Source organism: Mustela lutreola, chromosome 9 (genome assembly GCF_030435805.1).
Source record: "Mustela lutreola isolate mMusLut2 chromosome 9, mMusLut2.pri, whole genome shotgun sequence".
NCBI lineage: Eukaryota > Metazoa > Chordata > Mammalia > Carnivora > Mustelidae > Mustela > Mustela lutreola.
In genome coordinates, this window is record NC_081298.1 from 85,254,395 (window position 1) to 85,277,249 (window position 22,855).

General features: G+C 38.6%; 1 protein-coding gene across 4 annotated transcripts in view; it reads left to right on the forward strand.

Annotated features, from left to right (window-relative positions):
- The window catches only part of COMMD1 (copper metabolism domain containing 1), a 215,874-nt gene that overhangs the window by 14,570 nt on the left and 178,449 nt on the right, over positions 1-22,855 (forward strand). For 2 of the 4 annotated variants that reach the window (XM_059187780.1, XM_059187778.1), the window contains exon 2: positions 633-662. The exons of the other annotated variants lie outside the window; for them this stretch is intronic. In XM_059187780.1, the coding sequence (XP_059043763.1) occupies positions 633-662 (30 nt within the window). The remainder of the gene's footprint in view (positions 1-632; positions 663-22,855) is intronic. 4 annotated transcript variants of the gene reach the window in all.

Sequence of the window (22,855 nt, forward strand, 5' to 3'; positions counted from 1 at the left end):
TTGCATATTTGCAAAATTTTCTTCTTTTTTAAAAAAGATTTTATTTGTAAGTGATCTCTACACCAATTGTGGGGCTTGAACTTAAAACCCCAAGAGTAAGAGTCACATGGTCTACCTATTGAGCCAGCCAGGTTCCCCAATACTTCCTTATATATTTTAAAAAGATATTGCTCTTATTTATTTATTCATTTATTTATTTTAGGTTTTATTTTTGAGTAATCTCTATACCCACTGTGGAGCTCAGATTTAGAACGATGAGATCAAGAGTTGCCTGTTTCTCTGATTGAGCCAGCTAGCTACTCTAAAATTTACTTCTTTTAAAAGTCTGAATAAGGGGTGCTTGGGTGATCCAGTTGGTTAAGTGTCTGAATTGTGATTTTGGCTCAGGTCATGATCTCATGTGTCATAGGATTGAGCCCTGTGTTGGTGTCCCTGCTCAGTGGGGAATGTGCTTGAGATTCTCTCTCCCTCTCTTTGTCTCTCCCCCAATTTGTGTTTTCTCTCTGTCTCTAAAATGAATAAATAAATCTTAAAAAAAAAAAAAAGCCAAGGCTGAATAATATTCCTTCGTATGAGAACCACTCTGATCCACTCACAGGTTGATTTGACAAATTTTTCTGTATTTTTTTCAGGGTCTGTTTGTCCTTACAAATAGATTAGAGGTAAGAACCGTGCCCTGAGTTTTATTTCTTTTGAACTCCAGTATACATGGGACACATTCTGCTTTGAGGCTAAAAGTAATTATTCTTCTCTTTAAGTTTTATACATCTGCTCTCTTTTGTCAACATTTTATAGCCAGCCCAATAGTTCTCTAATGGTCTTTTTAAACTGGTACAGCTAGTGTGGCATTTTTCTTTGTGTTTTCACTCATTCTTACTTTTTCTTATTTTAAAGTTATTTAAATTTCAACAGGCTCAGGACTTCCTCTCCTATTGCATACTTTTAAATTTAAGCTGGCAGTGGGGCTCTGGTTATAATGAGATGACCTCTGAGCAGTTCTGTTTTTCAAACAGTAATTTTTTTTTTTTTACATAAATGTTAATTTATGCATTTGGGTTGGATGCTACACTAATCTTGTTCTCTTTCCCAAGAGAAAGGTTTATGGTCTGTCAATAGTACTGCAGAGGAAGGGAAGAAGGGGTATTTTTTTACTTTGTAATTGTTTCTGGAGACTTTCCCACACTATGTCTTTGAGCTGGCCACAAAATGTTCTTTGAGAAAAAGCTAAATTCTTTCTCCATTAAGTTAATGGCTGATGTGTTGCCTAGAGTGTTCAATAGAAGGAAACATTCATTGTGCTTCATCATGGATTTTTTTTTCCCCCTTGCTGACTGAGATAGGAATCCTTCCTACCCAAAACTTGAAGAACACGGATGATGAATAAGATACTGCATAGAAGTAATTTGACAGAATGAAAACTGGTAGCAGTGAGCTTCTACTACTCTTGTAATTTGGAAATATCTTGAAATTCAGTACTCTTCTTGTGGCATAAATAGCCATTTAACAACAGATTCAAGTAATTTTGATTTTCCAGTGATAGAGGGAATCCTAAGCCTAACTAGAGAAAATCTGGTTTTACTCAAAAATATACTTTCTTCAGTTACATTTCTGTGAGGTAAAGATTTGTAATGAAGAAAAAGGAGTATTGAATTCTTGAGTTTAGTCATTTACAGAAGTATTGAAGTGTCATGTAAATACATCCTGTTGGTCATTGTTTCTGAGAATTAGTCTAACCAACAGTATTATTTTGGGACAGAAAGGGTGATTGATTAATTTGCTTTACTTTTCCTTTTTTTTTTTTTTTAAGATTTTATTTATTTATTTGACAGAGAGAAATCACAAGTAGGCAGAGAGGCAGGGGGAAGCAGGCTCCCTGCTGAGCAGAGAGCCCGACGTGGGACTCGATCCCAGGACCCTGGGATCATGACCTGAGCTGAAGGCAGAGACTTAACCCACTGAGCCACCCAGGTGCCCTTGCTTTACTTTCCTTAACCTACTTGTTTGTCAGGAATTTTTTTCATCTTGTTCTTTAAGAAGCAGTCCAAAGTTGGCAGTTCTACTGTTTCTTTTATTTCCTTTATGTACTATGTTTTCTTAATTACATAGGTACAGATTGGAAATTTAGCTTCTGAGCCCTTATTTATTTATTATTTTAAAGATTTTATTTATTTTAGGTAGAGATAGAGAATGGGAAGGGGGAAAGAGAATCCCAAGCCGACTCCGTATTGAAGGTGGAGCCAGATAGGGGCTTGATTCCAGGACCCTGAGATTATTTCCTGAGCCGAAATCAGGAGTCAGGCACTTAACCAACTGAGCTACCCAGGCACCCCTTGAGCCCTTATTTATATAATTTTTTTCTTGTGATGGGTTCTACAGAGCATTTTGGACTTGAAGATTATATTTGTTATCTTTTTACTATAATAACTGACTATACAAGAAGAAATATAGGCGATAATAATTAGGTTTATAGCTCTTTTAATACAGAAAATGACCAGGTCTTAGTTTATAATGTTCTGTATTATGACATTAGAAAACTTGGTGAGTTTTGGCATTTAAAATTGACATGGGATTATTTTTTGGAGGAATCTGGCCCACTGCAAGAAGCATCTAAAGATTTTTCCTGAAGACAGTATCTTAAATTCTCAGTCTGTGTTTTTTTGTTTTTTGTTTTTTTAAAGATTTTATTTTTGAGGTGTCTGGGTGGCTCAGTTGGTTGAGTATCTGAATCTTGGTTTCAGCAAGGTTCATGATCTCATGGGTGGTGGGATCAAGCCCTACTTCAGGCTCTGCGCTCAGCAGAGATTCTGCTTCAAGATTCTCTCCCTCTGCCCCTCCCTCTACTTGTGTGCTTGTACACAAAACCCTCTCTATCAGATAAATGAATTTTGGAAAAAAAGATTTTACTTTTAAGTATTCTCTACACCCATTGTGGGATTTGAACTTAAACTCCAAGATTAAGAGTTACGTGCTATATGGAATGAGCTAGCCAGGCTCCCCATTAAATTCTTGGTCTGGTTTTCAAGGTTCTCCTTCCACCTTATTTATTATAGCTTTGTAATTATCTTATAAAAGTCTATGAGGTGTAGTTTTTTTTCTTTCTTTCTCTCTCTTTCTTTCCTTCCTTCCTTTCTTTCTTTTATTCATTTTTTGACAGAGAGAGAGCACAAATTGGGAGTGGCAGAGGGAGAGGGAGAAGAGGCTCCCTGCTCAGCAGGGATGTGGGGCTTGATCCCAGGACCCCAGGATCATGACCTGAGCCAAAGGAAGACATTCAACAGACTGAGCCACTCAGGTGCCCCTAGTTTTTTTTTGGTTTTGTTTTTGTTTTTTCCCTTTTAGAATTTTAGGGAACTAGAATTTAATTAAAATAAACAAATGTTTGAGGGTTCCAGAGGTATTATTAATTGTAACTACTTTAAAAGACCCTTTATAGGCCTCTAGCCAAAGACTGTGTATTACCTGTGTAGGAGAAGGTTAAGATGGGGATAGACATCCAGTTGGAAGAAAATGATTAAGAATCAAATTCATAGAATTACCATTGACTTTGCTTTTATGATTTATGGGATAGCATGTAAATTTGTTCCAGAGTGACTAAGACTGTAGGTCTTTTTGTTGAATAACAATGTAATTTAATATAATCCTAATGTTGATGTTATATAATTAGACTTTGGTAATATGGAAGGCAGCAAATTGGTTTCAGGATACATAGCCTCAAGAGATTTCACTGCAGCAGATACTAGGTTGCTCTTTTGCCTAAAAGAATATTAAGATTTGAAAGTTGGTTTAATTCGTGGACTTTAAAACAGAAAACATCACTTTTTATAGAATATATGCCGAAATTTTGTCATTATTAAATTGTAAACCCTTTTAGTACTCTGTGAGGTTAGGCCTAATCATTATTTTTCTTCTGTCTAGGTGGGTAAACCAAATGACTGATGATACAGAGTTATTCATTTTATTTTTTATTTTTAAAAAATTTTATTTATTTATGTGAGAGACAGAGAGAGTACAAGCCAGGGGAAAGGGCAGAGGGAGAAGAAGTGGACTCACACTTCCTTTTGAGCAGGGACCCCAGCAGGGGGCTTGATCCCAGGACCTTGATCATGACCTGAGCCAAAGGCAGATGCTTACCCACTGAGTCACCCAGGTGCCCCCAGAGTTACTCATTTTAATCAGGTGATGAAATAAGTGCATTCTTTCATTCATTCCTGTATTCATTAAACTGTGTGCAAAGTATTGTGCTCAGTATTTAGGGGAATATAAAATGAGTAAGGTGGTTTGTATTTCATAAGGAGCCTGTAGTTTACTGGGTAGGTGAATATGTATGTAAATGAGAATTAAAAGCAAAATATAAAAGAAAAAACAACAACAACAACAAAAACACACAAAAAAGCTAGCAAAATATAAAACCTAATCAATGAGTTGTAATTAATTTGAGTTATTAGGAGGTAACAACATTTAAGTTTGGTCTAGAAGGTGATATTTCCATAGGCAGGGTAAGGGTGTCTTATGGTGTCTCTTCTTACAAAGGCATTAATACCATAATGAGGGTCCCACTCTTGTGGCCTCAGGTAACCCTGATTACCTCAAAGAAGCCCCATCTCCAGATGCCATCACAGTGCAGCTTAGGGCTTCACTGTATGAATTTTGGGAGAATACACACATTTAGTTCATAGCACACTGAAGACATTTTCCCTCTATAATAAGTTGTTTTGGTACCATAGGTTTGAGGAAGAAATTAATCTTTATGCTTACATTTTCATTTGTATATAAATTTCTCCCTGGGAAGTTAATAGCCATCAGAATCTTTTAGCTAATGAGTTTGACATTTTTCAGATTCACATAGTCAAAACCTGTGCGATGCTCTCATTCTGAACTCTACTAAGTTTAAATTGTTTGACCTGCACAGAGAGAACAAGCAGTAAACAAAATAAGAGCTAGATATGTATTTATGATGTAGTGCCAGCTTGTTCTTATCTTTTGACTTTGCTAAAGGTAGGTAATAATGTCAGTTCCTGGGAAACAACTCTGTCTCCTTGCTCCCTTTAAAAAATGAAACCATAGAAATTTTTCTTTTGACCATGTGAGTCTCCTGATATAAAAACATGCATTTAATTTTTTTTTGTGGTAACAGATTATTGAAACAAATTACTGTTACTTAAAATGTAACTAGACTTAATTTTTAGAGTAGTTTTAAGTTCACAGCAAACTCAAGGAGAAAGTATAGTGTTTTCATATATTCCCTGTACCCACACATGCATAGTCTTGCCCATTCTCAGTATCCCATTTCTGAGTGGTACATTTTTTCCAATAGATGGACCTACACTGACACATCATAATCACCCAGATACTATAGTTTACATTAGAGTTCATTCTTGGTGTTGCACATTCCATTATGGTTTTGTTTTGTTTTGAAAGATTTTTATTTATTGATTTGACAGACAGAAATCACAAGTAGGCAGAGAGGCAGGCTCCCTGCTGAGCAGAGAGCCTGAGGCAGTGCTGGATCCCAGGACCCTTGGGATTGTGACCTGAGCCTAAGGCAGAGGCTTTAACTCACTGAGCCACCCAGGCACCCCTGTTTTTTTTTTTTTTTTTTTAAAGATTTTATTTAGTTATTTGACAGGGACAGACACAGCGAGACAGGGAACACCAGCAGGGGGCATGGGGAAGGGAGAAGCAGGCTTCCTGCCGAGCAGGGAGACTGCGTCGGTGCTGGATCCTGCGACCCTGGGATTGTGACCTGAGCCTAAGGCAGATGCTTAATGACTGAGTCACCCAGGGGCCCGTTGTTTGTTTGTATTTATTTAAGCATTTAAGCTCTACCCCCAGTGTGGGGCTTGAACTCACAACCCAAGATCAAGGGTCTCATGCTCTACCAACTGAGCCAGCCAGGTATCTCCCCCCCATCTCCCTGCCCCGCTCTTGGTAGGGGTTTTAACAAATGTATAATGATGTGTATCTAGCATTATAGTATCATACAGAACGGATTCACTGCACTAAAAATCTTCTGTTTCATCTGTTCATTGCTTCCTCACCTTTTTCCTTTGGCAACCACTCAATCTTTTTATTGTCTTCACAGTTTTGCCTTTTCTAGAAAGTATAGAATTGAAATCTTACAGTATGTAACCTCTTCTGATTATCTTCTTTCACTTAGTAATATGCATTTAAGGTTTCTCCATGTCTTTTTGTGACTTGTTAGCTCCTTTTTTGGGATGGATGGATGGATGGATTGATTGATCGATTTATAATGTGTGTGTTAGGGGGAGGGGGAGCAGCAGAGGGAGAGAGAAAGAGAGAGGGAGAGAGAGAGAAAAAAATTCAAGCGCTGATGCAGGGCTTGATCTCAGGACCCTGAGATTATGACTTGAGACCAGATGAAATCAAGATTGGGTGCTTAACTAACTAAGCTACCTAGGCGCCCATTTTTTGTTTTGTTTTGTTTTAAGAGGAAAATGATTCATTTGTTTTTAATATTAAATAATATTCCATTATCTGGATGTGCTAGTTTGTTTATTCATTTACCTAATGAAGGATTTATTGGCTGCTTCCAGGTTTTGGTAGTTATGAAAAAGCTGCTATAAATGTTGTGTGCAGGTTTTTGTATGATTATAAGTTTTCATCCTATTTGGGTATATACCAAAGAGTGTAATTGCTGGATCATATGGTAAGAGTATGTTTAGTTTTGTAAGAAACCACCAAATTGTCTTCCAAAGAGGCTGTACCATTTTATATTCTACCAGCAATGAATGAGAGTTTGTGTTGTTTCACCAGTATTTGGATTTTGTCCACATAGTAGGTACATTGCTGTTAACTTTTTGATTGGCAGTTTGTTTCTGAAAGTCCTGGGCGCTGCTTGATTGTGTGAAAGTGTTATTAATATCTTACATGACATAGATAAGTATATTTACCCAGAGTAGAATCTAACTGCAAGTGCCAAATAGTCTGGAGTTGTGTCTGAATGTTTATATTGCTTTAAAGTATGTCTGTGCTATGATTGTATTTAATATATGCATACAGATAAGCTGGAAGGGAACTTTTTAAAAAAGTGATTTGTTGGCCTACCTTCTGTTTTCATTAGAGTTCTAATGTTTGTAAAGGAACATAAGGGAAAGCTTGAATAGTTTACCTTTTAAGATGTGTTTTAAATATTTGATATTTGAGTTGATTTTAGTTACAATCCAGGCCATTTATGAAGTCTTTGTGACATTGGTTTTGTTAGATACACATTTGCAAACTTTTTAAAAAACATGGTCATTTTTTGCTGTTTGATTATATTCCAGAAACATGACAACTTGAGAGAAAATGGGATATGGGCTACCATGGATTTTAATGACTTTTTACATTTAAAATATTAATGATGCCTAAAATATCTAAAATACTGTACCCTTGGGTCTGTAATTCAGGTTGTTAATGACTTCTCATCTTAAAATTCTTAATCTGCCCTTACATGTATTTTTAGGTTCCTTTGAGATTTGACAAATGTTCTACTGGATTGTGTTTTTCTTCAAACAAAGCAAGAATAAGACTTGAAAATGAGTTATGCCCTCAATGTATTAGGTCTTGTTGAAAGAGAAGATCACAGACTCACAATTTAAAAATAAAGATTTTGCTATTATAAGAATTGCGTTGCAGGAAAGAAGGAGGGGAGTGCTCACCAGTTACAGGTTTACAGGTTGAAGATTTCCACCCCATTTCTTAGTACATCAAGTTTTTTATATATATATATATACACACACACACACACACATATATATATATATACATCTTTTTAGGTATTTTAATTTATTTATTTGTCAGAGAGAGAGAGCACAAGCCAGGGGAGCGACAGGTAGAGGGAGAAGTAGGCTCCCCACTGAGCAGGGAGCCTGATGTGGGACTTGATCCTAGGACCCTGGGATCGTGACCTGAGTCCAAGGCAGATACTTAACTGATGGAGCTACCCAGGCATCCCAAATTTTATTTATATATATATATATTCATATATATGCACACACATATACATATTACACATGTATATACGTTTATGCATATATATACATATATGTGTGTACATACACTCACACATATTTTAAAAATTAACATATAATGTATTATTTGTATCAAGGGTACAGGTCTGTGATTCATCAGTCTTAACACAATTCACAGCACCTACCCTCATATTCATAGCACATAACCTCCCCAGGGTCCATCACTCAGCCACCTCATCCCTCCCACCCCCTTCCCCTCCAGCAACCCTCAGTTTGTTTGTTTCTTTTTTTTTTTTTTTTAAGATTTTATTTATTTATTTGACAGAGAGATCACATGTAGGCAGAGGGGCAGGCAGAGAGAAAGGAGGGAAGCAGGTTCCCTGCTGAGCAGAGAGCCCAGTGCAGGGCTTGATCCCAGGACCCTGGGATCATGACCTGAGCTGAAGGCAGAGGCTTTAACCCACTGAACACCCAGGCGCCCCCTCAGTTTGTTTCTTGAGATTAAAAATATTTTATGGTTTGTCTCCCTCTCTGGTTTTGTCTTATTTCATTTTTCTCTCCCTTCCCCTATGATCCTCTGTCTTGTTTCTCAAATTCGTCTTATCAGTGAGATCATATGATAATTGTCTTTCTCTGATTGACTTATTTTGCTTAGCATAATATCCTCTAGTTTCATCCACGTCATTGCAAATGGCAAGATTTTGGTTTTTGATGGCTGCATAATATTCCATTGTATACGTGTATGTGTGTGTGTGTGTTTGTGTGTGTGTGTGTGACATTTTCTTTATCCATTCATCTGTTGGTGGACATTTAGGTGCTTTCTGTAGTTTGGCTATTGTGGACATTGCTGCTGTAAACATTGGGGTACAGGTGCACCTTTCAATCACTAAATTTGTATCTTTGGAGTAAATACCCAGTAGTGCAATTGCTGGATTGTAGGGTAGCTCTATTTTCAACTTTTTGAGGAACCTCCATACTGTTTTCCAGAGTGGGTGCACCATCTTGCATTCCCACCAACAGTGTAGGAGGGTTCCCTTTCTCTTCATCCTTGCCAATACCTGTTGTTTCCTGATTTGTTATCAAAGTATGTCTTTTTAATAGTTATGAAACTATAAAAGACATAATTATGTTTTTTTTAATATGTTTAAGGGGTCATGGAGAGTGAATTGATTTCCTTCCTGACCCTCAGGTAGGAAAGAGGAGACCTGAATCTCTGGTAGGGGACATGAGATCTCATGATACTCAGCCTTGGAAAAGGGATAGAGGTGGAGCCAAGAGTCTTATCTTAGCAAATTTGAAAAAGACTATTTGTTAAGCAGACTGATAACAAACATTTGGAAGAAAAACTTTTGTGTTTGTCTGGTAAAACATTACAGGTTTCTCTGCTGTTTAATTCCTTTTCTTTTTTTAACCATTAAAATTTTGCTGTTTTATTATGGAAGGCCTGAGTTTTTCATGTAATTCAGGCAATACTAAAGCTTTCACAGACCACAGACCCTTCAAGTTCCTTCTCACCCCCTACCCCCACTGGTTATTTTTTGGAAAAACAAAAAGCAGTCGGTGATCAATTATCGTTGAAATATGCTACATACTATATTCCTTTCTCAGAGATGGGTATTAACATATTAAAGACACCAAGACATTCTCATTGAAGAAGCATGTTTAACTTTCTTAGGGTTTAAACTTGTTTTGATCCATGGAACCTCTCTTCTTCTCCCCCTCCTCACCCTGCACAGAGCAGTCAGTTTTCTGTGGAACAAGTTGTCTATAATAGTTAATACTTGTATAGTTCCTACTATATGCTGGGTGTTGTTTTAAGTGCTTTATATATAATTACCTTCTTAATCTTTGCTATACCTAGTTTTTTTTTCTTTTTCTCCCTACCCCAGGTACTAGTGCCTTCCAAACTGTGATCCATGAAACTAGAGGCAGTGTAGTATAAAAGCCAAGAACCCAGATTTGGAGGTAGGCCCAGATTTGGATTAGAATCCTAGCTATGCCATTTACAGTTTTTGATCTTGAGCAAGTCACTTAATCTGCACTTCAGTTTTTTAAGGATAGAAACAAAAAAATTTGAGTCACAAAAATCTGTTAAAATTCAACTGAGTAAATTTGAAGATCTAATTAGCTTTATTCAACAATTCATAAATTGAGCAGCATTTCATCAGGCAAATAGAAAGTTGCTCTGAGGAGCTGTGCAGAAATGGAAGGTTTTTATAGGCAGAAGGGGGGGAGGTAAAAACGAAGTTTCTAGCAAAAAGTAGATTGTTTCATATGAGGTTACCTTCCTGTGGAGTATGGAAGGGGTCTGTTGAGTGGATTAGCTTACTGGTGTTATCGAGGTAATACCAGATTGACTTGTTAAAAGTTACAGTTCTGGGAGAGGCAGAAGCTGCAGTTAGGATATATATTAAATCTTGATGCGGGGCTTCGTCCAAGTGACTCCATTTTGCGCCTGTTCTTTTTTTTAAACAGTTAAGACATAAGACAAATAGAGAATAGTATACCTTTCATGTAAATTAACAATTGTTAACATTTTCCTACGTTTTCTTTCCCTTTTTTTACTGGAATATTTTAAAGATATGTCATATTTCACTTTAACTTTAGTGTGTATTCTAAACTACATAACCACAGTATGATTATATAACTTAACACAATTAACAATAATTCCATAATATTCAGAGTTCCCCTAATTGCCCCTAGAGATGCTAATTTATTCAAACGAGTATCCAAAAAAACCAAAAACAAACAAACAATAACAACAAAAATAACCCCAGTATCTGAGCACAGATTTGGTTGTTATTGTCTGGAAGGAAATTTAGAAGTAGAAATCAGGTTGAGGGAGCCATTTTTAGATTTGATATGATTTGATTTTTAAAATTTTATTTAGTGAGCACATTGTGCACACAAGTTGGGGAGTGCAGAGTGGGAGGGAGAAGAAGAGAATATCTCTAGCAGACTCCAGGCTGAGGGTGGAGCCCAATGTAGGGCTCCGAATTACGACCCTGATATCATGACCTGAATCAAAACCAAGAGTCAGATGCGCAACCAAGTGAGCCACACAGGCACCCTAGCCATGTTTGGATTTTAGTGATGAAGTAGCACCTGGATTCCCTGCAGAGATTGAGGAGAAGGAAGGGGGATTTGGAGTTTGGAGAAACTGGAAAAGATTTAGAATAAATATAATTAGAGATGGAGAATTAGATACTAGGTAGTTTTGGTGTACAAGAAAGCCAAGCAACAGAAGCTCTGAGAGTCAATAATCAGATGATCAAAGTCAGCATCCTCAAGAGACAGAGTGACATCTCTGCTTCTTACACAGTATTTCTGCTCCCCCCCCCCAAAAAAAAGTATACACTGATTCTAATGAGGAATAATTTTTGCAAAGCAGCAAACCTAGACTCTTCAAAAAGTCAGGAGAAGACAGGATCATTGGGAGTAATCTTGGAGGCTGGCTACTGTAAGGAGGAACAAATTTTCTAAGTAAAGAAAACCATTTATTTTGGGATAGTCAAGTGAAGATTCTAGTGGGTTTAACTATAAGGAATATGAAGTTTAGGAAAGATCAAGATTGGAAGTCATCATGATAACAATGATGATAGTGATGTGGGAAACAAAGAAAAATTTCTTTACTGCACATAGCCCATTGACAAGTCTTTGAACAGGCAGTGATATTCCTCTAGGAATTCCGTTGCCTTGATGTTAATACTTTGCTAAGAGCAACAGGCAATCTTAGCCCACCCCCTAAGGATGCTGAGTCTACTTTAACATACAAAAATTCCTTTGGAAACTTCCTTTATCTCTACCCCCCCCAAGACAGATGTTAGCAGTCATCTTCCAAGCATATGGCCCCGTGATACACATCTGAAGGGTGTCATGATTAAGGTTTTACTAGACAGTAATAAATCACTTTTCCTAACAATAGCTAGCCCCCTCAAAGTCCTGGAAACCTTGCTTCCAAAATTACCCTTAGAGACTTGCACTATCCCTATCCACTCTCAGCTCTTTCTGTCCATGGGTCCTGTCCCTGTGCTTTAATAAAGCCATGTTTCTCCACCAAAGGCGTCTTAAGAATTCTTTTTTGGCCATCATCAGCTTGAACTCCAACATTTCCTACATCATTAATAGTGTTAAAATGTAATTTTCCAAAGAAGTTCAAAATCGTGACTCCAAGATACAAATGTAAACACATGTTAAAGAATTTATCTTATTCATATTAAATAAAGCAACCAGACAGATATTCAAAGGAATAAAATCAAAACATCCCACGTTTTTTAAAAAATGGTTTTTTATAAGAAAGATTTTATTTATTTGTTTGACAGAGAGAGAGAGAGAGATCGATCACAAGTAGGCAGAGTGACTGGCAGAAGGAGAGGGAGAAACAGGCTTCCTGCTAAGCAGAGAGCCTGAGGCAGGGCTTGATCCCAGGACCCTGGGACCATGACCCTAGCTGAAGGCAATGTCCAACCAACTGAGCCACCCAGGAACCCCATAACAGCCCACATTTATATAGAGTAAAGGAATGGAGAGGAATTGCTAATTGAGACCAGACAAGGCTGATGTTTTCCTATTCCCTTAGGGAGGAGGGAGATGTCAATTAAATTAGTATTTGACAGGACATAATTTATGTATCAGTAATCTGCCACATGGAAAGAGTTGTTAGATAGCTCAAAGGCATTGAACTGGACTAGAATCTGATAGCTTGGCAGAGTGTGTGGTAGAGGATACATAGGGTACATAGGATTTATTCTGTGTTCCTCAGTTAATTCTCACTACAATCCAATAAGGGAGATGTTCTTATTTCTATATAAGAAATGGCAAAATTGAGGTTTAGAGTACATAAATAACTTGCCCAAGATGTTATTTAGGGAAGTGGCGTTAGTACTGAACACAGATTATTTTGAATCTTTTTTTTTTTTTTTTAAGATTTTATTTATTTGTTAGAGAGAGAGGGAGAGCAAGCAATCACAGGCAGACAGAATGGCAGGCAGAGGCAGAGGGAGAAGCAGGCTCCCTGCCGAGCAAGGAGCCCTATGTGGGACTTGATCCCAGGACGCTGGGATCATGACATGAGCTGAAGGCAGCTGCTTAACCAGCTGAGCCACCCAGGCATCCCGATTATTTTGACTCTTAATCTCTAGTTTGAATCACTCAAAACAGATACAGAAATAATGTGTAGATAAAGAGGAGGAAACCACTTGTTTCCTGAGCTGTGTTCTAAGTGAGTTGGAGACAAGATGAGGGTTGTAGAGGGTATCACAGCCAGAAGCAGCAGCATGAGCTACAGCATCGAGATGTAAAAAGTCATGGGATATTTGGGAAACTATAAGTAAAAAGAAATGTCAGAAACTTCCGTTTTCCTACTTATAAAAAGATATATTCCATTGGTGACTGGAGAAGAGGTTTGGAGACCACCTAACTCCTTTTAATGAATTTGTGAATTTTACGAGGCAGTTATTATGGTAATAATGGGATCTAGGAACCAGAAACACCTTAGTTAAGAATCTCAATACTAGAGTTTATTAATTGGGTAAGGTTGGGTCAGTTGCTTTCATCCTTTTTTTTTTTTTTTTTTTTTAAGATTTTGTTTATTTATTTGATAGAGATAGAGACCACACAAGCAGGGAGAACAGCAGGCAGAGGGAGAGGGAGCAACAGGCTCTCTGCTGAGCAGGGAGCCGATGTGGGACTCAGTCCCAGGACCCCAGGACCATGACCTGATCTGAAGGCAGACGCTTAACTGACTGAGCCACCCAGGTGCCCCTTGCTTAGTCTTTCTGAGCCCCAGTTTCTTCGTATGAAGAATAAGAAAAATAATATATGATTCAGCTGCAATTAGTAATATATCTAATATATGTATAATATATATGTACTTCCTAAATAGCATTTGGCATATAGTTTATATTTAATAATTGCATCTCTTCCTGTATTAAAATTCTGTGTGGTAAAGTGTTAATTTTCTTTACTCCTTCAGGAAAGTCATTTACTTCAGAGATCTGTATTTAGATCCATCGGATCCGTAATATATTACAAGGGTCTTTGATAATTAAAAGAAGAGGTCAGTTGCAAAGTTAGTGTTTTTAAAATTAAACATAAGCTTTGCATAAATAGTAAGACTTTCCTCATTATATAGTTAGATTTTAGTTATTTGTCTTTGAGAGCCATGTCTGTCTTCGGTAGCATACGGTTTTAGGCATAATGGTAACAGTCCTATTAGCAGTTAATACTCAAAGGCTTTTAAATATCTTTTTTCAATATCCTAAAGAGCTAACTAAAATTTTCAGTTTTGGAGAAGGAATTCGTCATGTATTACTTTTTTGGGGGGGGTACTGCCTTAACTATATAATCATGACCACATGTTATTAAAATTACAAGAGACTGCTCTTGAAGTTTAAGAAAAGTAGGACCCCCAACAGACAGAAGCTAGCTGACTTCTATGACAGTCATCTTTGCAGGGCAGAGCTTGAAGAATTACCAGGATTCAGCCTTGATGCTCTGCAGACTTTTCTCTTTTGTCCTGGCATCCAGAACCAGTCAATTTCTCAGAGAATGATTTTTTTTTTTAAGATTAGAGAGCAAGAGAGAGTGTGAGCAGGGGGAGGGGTAGAGAGAGAAGCTGACTCTCTGCTGAGCAGGGAACCCCATGCCAGGCTTGATCCCAGGATCTGAGCTGAAGGCAGATGCTTAACCAACTGAGCCACCCAGATGACCCGATTATGATTTAAGTAGACTTCTAAGAGACTGTTAGATAAGCTAGAAGACATTTTTGGCACCTTACAGTTGAACTCACCTTTTCATTAATTAAAGTATTTGTGTCCATCATTTGAGACCCCTCTTTCTTGCATCGTGTTACATGGATGGTTGCTTGCATTGCAATAGAGGGAATTGAGGCAGTGTGGGCCTTTGGGGTTCTTTAGTATGCTGAGGATCTAGGAGACTCGGTTGAAAATTAGATAAAGTTCCAGAAGGCTTGGTGAAAAATGTTAGCGTTAGTTAGTAAAGGCAACTTGGGGAATTAAAATCTTGAGAAGATATGTGCCAAAGGAACTTGGTATTTGAGAATGTATGGATATTGCAAGATTTCTCTCCTGATTGTGCGTCTCTAAGACCCTTGAAGCAATCCATGGTCTTTATCAAGCTCAGTGACTTGAATAGCAGGCGTACTCAAGCATTTGATAAATAAATAAACATTTTATTTTATTTTTTAAAGATTTATTGGGATGCCTAGGTGGCTCAGTTTGCCTTCTGGTCAGGTTGTGATCTCAGGTTCCTGGGTTGGGCTCCCTGCTCAGTGGGGAGCCTGCTTCACCCTCTCTCTCTGCTTCTCCCTGCCACTTGTGCTCTCTCATTCAAATAAATAATCTTTTAAAAAACATATATTTGTGAGAGAGAATGAGAGAGAGAGAGTGTAAACAGGGGGAGGAGCAGAGGGAGAGAGAATCCTGCAGCGAATCCCTGCCAAGCAGGGAGCCCTTCTCGGGGCTCGACTGATCCCAGGACCCTGAGATCATGACCTGAGCCTGTATCAAGAGTTGGCCGCTTGGGGCATATGGGTGGATCAGGTGGTTAAGTGCCTGCAGCTTGGGTCATGATCCCAGGGTCCTGGGATCAAGTCCCATGTCCAGCTCCCTGCTCAGCAGAGTATCTGCTTCTCTCTCCCTCTGCCCCTCTCCCTTGCTTGTGCTCTCGGTCTCTCTCTCTCTCATTCCCTCTCTCTCTCTCTCTCTCTCAAATAAATAAATAAAATCTTAAAAAACAACAAAAAAAGAGTTGGCCGCTTAACCACCTGAGCCAGCCAGGTGCTCCTAAACATTTTAATTTGTAGTAGATAGTGAAATACTCATAGCTTCAGGGTCTTTGTTGGTTCAGATAACCCTCTCCTTGTCTTCCATTGTTTCTGTTCCATGTCAATATCTTGGGGTCTACTGGTATAGTTCTAGAGGTAGACTATAGGCCTCCAGGTCCCCAAAACCAGGTTCTCCATTTTCCTGAAGTAAGGCCCTAAATTTCAGTCTGAACAGTCCCATTTGACTGTGTAGTTATACTCAAGTTAAAGTTTAGTAGATTATAAATAAGACAGAAAGCACTCTCTTTCCCCATTTGTTTATTATGGTTTAGAATTTCCTTCTTTTATCCATTATATACATAGAAACTCCCGTAGCATTGCAGAGACTGTGCTTGAGTCTTTCTTTTACTATTTACCTTTTGAAATTTGACATTGATGAGAATGAAAACCACCTTCTTTGCAAACCCTGACAGTTTGAGAGAGCTTGTTTCCTTTGTCAGAAAAATGACTGTAAATCTTTTTTTTTCCTTTTCTGCTGACATTCTTTTTTTTTTTTTTAAAGATTTTATTTATTTATTTGACAGAGAGAGATCACAAGTAGGCAGAGAGGCAGGCAGAGAGAGGGGTAGGGAAGCAGGCCCCTCCTGCTGAGCAGAGAGCCCAATGCGGGACTCCATCCCAGGACCCTGAGATCATGACCTGAGCCGAAGGCAGCGGCTTAATCCACTGAGCCACCCAGGCGCCCTCTGCTGACATTCTTAATTCTTATCTGACAATAATGTCTAAGTCTGCAAAGTTCTTTGGATAAAATGTACATGAAAGCTACAAGTGGATTTCTGTAAGATATAGTACACTCATTCTTGGCATAGTCTTGTTATTTCAGTTTATCTGAATTGCTAAGAGATTAAAATACCACCCATGTTTTATAGACCCTTCAATAGTAAAACAGGCAGCTATATTCCATGTGCAGAACTCAAATGAGACAGGTGAAGTAAAAACCTATTGGGTTTATGGTCTCTGCTCCCTCTTTTTAGTTCTTAGTTCACCACAGACATTGCTGAAGCTGGCACTAAGTCTGAGTAATGTGGAAATGTTGGGGTTTGGAGCAAATGGTTAAGAAAGAGGCATCTTGAGATGCCTTTGGTACAGAAAGGTGGTTTTATTAAAGCACAGGGACAGGACCCATGGCAGAAAGAGCTGCACTGTCATTATGAGAAGTGATTGATTATATACTTTATAATATAAGTTGGGAGGGGGTTAGGGATAGTGTAAGTTCTCTAAGGAATTTTGAAAGCAAGGTTTCCAGGACCTTGAGGGGACTAGCTCTTATTCGGAAAAGGTCATTTATTACTGTCTAGGAAAACCTTAATCATAGATTCTTCAGATGTGTATCAGGGGGCCATATGCTTGGAGGATGATTGCTATCATCTGTTTTGGGGGTTGGAGATGAAGTTTCCAAAGGAATTTTTATATGCTAAAGTAGACTCACAGGATCTTGTGGGGTAGGGCTAAGCAAAGTATTAACATCAAGGCAACTGAGTTCCTAGAGGAATGTCACTCTGCCTGTTTCAAGGACTTGTCAATGGGCTTTAAGTGGCAAGAAATGAAAAGCTGTCTTTTGCCTTTGTTTCCCACCGCATAAGGAGCAAAGAAAAGCAGGGAAACATTGCAACTTTTGTTTTTCTTTTTTGGTATAATGCTAAAATACCCAAGTCCAGTTTAAGCTTCAGCAACTATACATTTAAGAGCAAAATGAATTGGTGGGGTGTGTGTGTGTACGTGTGTACGTGTATATATGTGAGTGTGATGGATGTGATGTGAGTAGAAATAAGTGAAAAATAAGTTTTCGTTATTAGTAGGCCTATCCCTTAGATGGAACAGTTGGGGAACCTGCCCTGGAGGGGCTGTGGGTGTGCTGCTTTGTAAAGAGAACTGGGATATATTCATCCCACACACATTAAATGAGTTTTCTCTCAGGCTTGTGCTATTCTAGGCTAGCAAATGAAGTAATAAGCTCATAAATAAGACTTATTTTTGTTTTTTGAAAGGCTTAACAAGTTATGGATTGAAAATTTCAATTAAGGGAGAAGTTCAGGGACTTGAAATTGAGAAGTAAACAAGATAGACAAATGATTAGTATAGCAGTTACTGGTTTGTCAGTTAGGTTTTATGAATTTGTGAAGGATCCGCCAGAGCCACATATTATTCTCCAGAGTGTTCATAGCCTTCAGAGTATTGAGGTTATTTGTATCTACTAGACAGTATTGAGAAGAATTATGTTTCCTGTTTCATTGCTTAATGTTGAGAGTAGAACTTAAACTTGGGTCCAGTCATGGGGCCCTGCAGATTAACTGACAGTAGACATATCAACAGGACGGAAGACTAGGTTTATGGACCATCTGTCTCCATGGCAGCTGTATTTGTAGTAAACTTGGGGAGAGGGTGGTGGTGAGAGCAGGATTAATGGCAGCTATGTTTGTGGGAGGCTCTGCTATGAGTCAGATAAGGACAGTTCAGATAAGAATTCTTCATCTTCTTTAGCTCAAATGTTTTCACTTTAATATAAGCTTTCTATCAGTTCTAAGGGTCTGAGAGAGTTCCTGCATTTCCTCCATCTGAAACTTCCCTAGAAGTTTCACCAAAAAAGGTACATTGATTGATGTGGAGAGAATATTTGAGTTAGAAATTGAGAGGTAAGAGATGGGCAAAGAGAAAGAAAACCATAGATTAGAATGAGGAGACGAAAAGAAAAATAAAGATTAATGGTTGGAATAGGCTATAGTCCGCTTTTTGAGTCCAGAGTGCAGCCAGTGGAGAAGACATCTAGATGTTGGGCTCAAAGCATATTTATTTATTTATTTCATTAAAAATTTATTTATTTATTTATTTGACAGAGATCACAAGTAGGCAGAGAGGCAGGCGGGGGGGGGGGGGGGGAAGCAGGCTCCCCGCTAAGCAGAGAGCCCAATGCGAGGCTTGATCCCAAGACCCTGAAATCATGACCTGAGCTGAAGGAAGAGGCTTTTACCCACTGAGCCACCCAGGTTCCCCTCAAAGCATTTTCTGACAGTAGAGAAGATATCAGCATTTAGTCTTTTCCCAGAGCAGAGCATGGAAAGTATGGGTGTTTGAAATTCCCGAGATGCCCAAACTGTTGTAGTACCAAAAAAGCTATATGAAGTTAATACCAAGTCGTCCAACATTGGTGTGCAGGGACTTGGGACAAGACAATTTAGAGTCTGAGTAAGAGTCTGGGAAGTCAGGTGTCGCTCTCGGCCCGCAAGAACGACACGGAGACACGCGTGGAGGCAAACTTCTTTAATGGCTTCTTTTTATCTTCTTCCCCCTCTGGCGCAGCACAGCACGCAGCTCCCGCCGCCCCGCTCGGGTGCCGCTGCCGCCTCCAGGGCCGCGCGCCGCCCCTCGGCGCCCGCCGCCGCCGCCGCGGCCACCATGGTCCGGGCTGCAGCCCCCTCTGGCTGGCGCGGCGGGGCCTGGCTCCCAGCGGGCCCGCGCCTCTACAAGTACATTCAAGCATATATACACCGGCAGCTTAGCCCGCCTAGCCAATCACCACAGTGCTCATGCACCTCCCGTGTGAGTGGACCTAAATGAACAGCCAATCATATTCAGTCCCTTACAGCTCTTATAGTAGGCCTCCTGTACTGGCTCCCGACAGTCAGGTTTTAGTTCTTAGTGATGTCAAATCAGAGAGTGAGAGGAAAATTGTAAACATTAAGCACTGACAAAATGTCGAAAATGGCATGATCCATTTTACAAGGGGATGAAAAATAGCTCAAAGACAATGAACAGAACCAGTATCTGATAATAACCCAGGGGGTATAGTTTCCTATTGAAAATTTTTGTCTCTGTAATCATAAAATTTCCCTCTATTGTCACTTCCATTTTGATCAGTGATATCAAACTGAGATAATCCTTGTTTATAAAATAAATCTAGTCTCATTAAATTTGGACTAATTATACATAGAAATACAGCAAGAATGGTAACTGATGACAAAGACCTTTTAAAATTTGCTTTGCTGGGACTTTTATAAGGAATCTCAGGTTATATTTAAAACTCTCTCAAGACTAGGACGTCAAGCCAAGAACTCGCCCATCAGAACTCACCTCATCTATAGATTTGGATGATTTCCTCTTTTCATTAGGTCCGCGTAATATCCTAAAGTTCCTGAGCTTGCCAGCCTGACCTTCCCTTAGTTACTTACAAGGTTGGAACCCCGTTAAGTAAGGTACAGGTTACCCTATTAAGTAAGGTACAGGCTGTTTTTGTTTTTTTTTTAAAGTTTATTTATTTGGGAGGGAAGGAGAGAGAGATGAGAGAGGGAGAGAGAAAATATGTGTGAGTAGGAGGGGCAGAGGGAGAAGGAGAGAGACTGTTAAGCTGACTCCATTCTGCCCCTAGAGTCTTGGATGCGGCTTGATCTCATAAACCTGAGATCAGGAATGAACTGAGCCAAAACCAAGAGTTGAACTTTGAACCAACTATGCCACCCAGAAAACCTAGGCTGGTTTTTTCAAGAGGGCTTTATGAGCATTAGTTCTCTAAAGTCAACTGTAGTTCCTTAAAACTATCTGGTCATATCTCATTCTATGTATATCATTCTTAAGCATGGCATTCCAGTCCAAGCCTTGGTAATATAACCAGTATTTCCAGTTGTGTCCCGATACAAGGATAACAAACTTACTGAGCTTATGAAAATAGCTATATTGCCATGAAAATAAGAACATTCAATAAGACTTTCCAAAATTTGGAGGGATCATTCTTGTTTACAAAGGTATAATCTACTAAATTATTTTGAGTTATTGGTAGTTTAAGAGAAAAGAGAAAAGTGTTGCTCAGATTTAGAGAATAGAACATTAAATAACCAGCAATGCTCCAAACAAAAAAAGTCACAAGGATTATAATTGTTTGCAATTGATTTAGTTCCATGTAATTAATTCTCATTTTAAAAGTGTAATCTTGGATTATTAGTTTTATGAACTCATCAGCTCCTCCACTAAAATTCTGAAAATCCTTGCTCAGTCCAGTGGTATGATCTCAAAATTACTGAAGCAATGCCATCAAAAGCCTGTGTCTTAGATTACTTGTCCTAGTCTTTTCCATAGATCTCTGAAATAATCCTGTTGTTGAAGGTGAAGCATTTTTGGTTTGTAGGTGATTGAAGAACTTTCTTTTTTTTTTTTTTTTTAAGAATTTATTTATTTATTTGAGAGAGAGGGAGAAAGAGAGAGTGCTCGTGTGAGTTGGGTTCGGGGGATGCGAAGGAGAGGGAGAGAGAAAATTCAAAGCAGACTCTATGCTGAGCATGGAGCCAAACCCGGGGCTCAGTCCCACGTCCATCAGATCATGACCTGAGCCAAAATCAAGAGTCGGGCGCTTAACTGACTGAGCCACCCAGGTGCCCCTGAAGAACTTTCAAGAAAGCATCAGAATAAGAGAAATTTTTGTGAATGACAAAGGACTGTTTTAAGCCATGGTTAAAGATTTGATGAGATTATTATAAAAGTAATGCAGTTGACAAGAAATTTGGTTATTTCTGTGATATAATTATGCAGTTTAACGTATCAAGTAAGCTGAATTATTTTATTTTATATTTATTTATTTATTTATTTATTTATTTATTCGAGACAGTGAGAGAGAGCTCGCACGCATGCACACACGTACAAGAGAGGGGAAGGAACAGAGGAAGAGGGAGAAGCAGACTGCCCACTGAGCAGGGAGTCTGATGTGTGGCTTGATCCCAGCATCCTGAGATCATGACCTGAGTTAAAGGCAGATGCTTAACTGACTGAGCCACGCAGACTCCCCAAGTAGAATTACTTTAAACATCTCTCTTTTTGAAAGGTGAAAGAACAAACCCATTGAGGTTTTCCAGATGTTCTCCTGGAAATCTCAAAATCACTTCAAGATGAAGATTTTATTTAGGGTTTGATTTTGGGAAGGCAAAATATTAAAGTTGTCGAAAGGTTTGAACTGTTGATTTAATAGGATCATAGATCACTTTTTATTTTTTATTTATTATTTTTAAATATTTTATTTATTTATTTGACAGAGAGAGAAATCGCAAGTAGGGAGAGAGACAGGCAGAGAGAGAGAGGGAGAAGCAGGCTCCCTGCTGAACAGAGAGGCCGATGCACGGCTCTAACCCAGGACCCTGAAATCGTGACCTGAGCCGAAGGCAGGGTTTAACCCACTGAGCCACCCAGGCACCCCAGGATCATAGATCACTTTTTAAAAAAGAAGACTCCATTTTCCTAAATGACTGGGGACATAATAAAGCACTGGAAATTATTCTGGTAAGGTAGAGAATCTTTGTTTCATTGGGAGAATTACAGAAAAGCTCAAGAAAAACTTTTCACATTCTCTTTTTTTTTTTTTTTTTAAGATTTTATTTATTTGACAGAGATCACAAGTAGGCAGAGAGGCAGGCAGAGAGAGAGAGGAAGGGAAGCAGACTCCCCGCTGAGCAGAGAGCCCGATGCGGGGCTCCATCCCAGGACCCTGAGACCATGACCCGAGCCGAAGGCAGAGGCTTAACCCACTGAGCCACTCAGGTGCCCCCACATTCTCTTAAAAGGAGACCAATAATCCAAGAAGCTGTCCTTTTAAGAGAGAAAAAACCAAATTCTGACTTGCATCTGAACACTAGTGTTATCAAAGCTCATTTTAAAACCTTATAATAAATCCACAATCTTAGCCAGCTTGACCATGTGTGATAAATTTCTCTTGCTCTTGCTTTATTTTTCTACAGAATCTTTACAACTTTTTATATCAATTTAAGTTCTTTTTTCCACTTTTTTCTTTCTCATTCTGGAAGAACATTTGTTTGCTTATTTATTCATTTAGTGTAAAAAGGTGATTTTATTAAAGCCCCATTGGCAGAAAGGGCTGCTGCCCATCCTGGAACAACAACTTTTAAACAATTTCTAAACATCTATTTTAGGACAAAATTATTCTTTTTTCCTTCTTTATGGAATCATATCGTAAATTCCTTGAATACTTTTTATCCAGATAGGTTTTTATAACCTTTACTGTTTCTAGTAATTTCATTTACATATAAAATGGATTATATTTTTT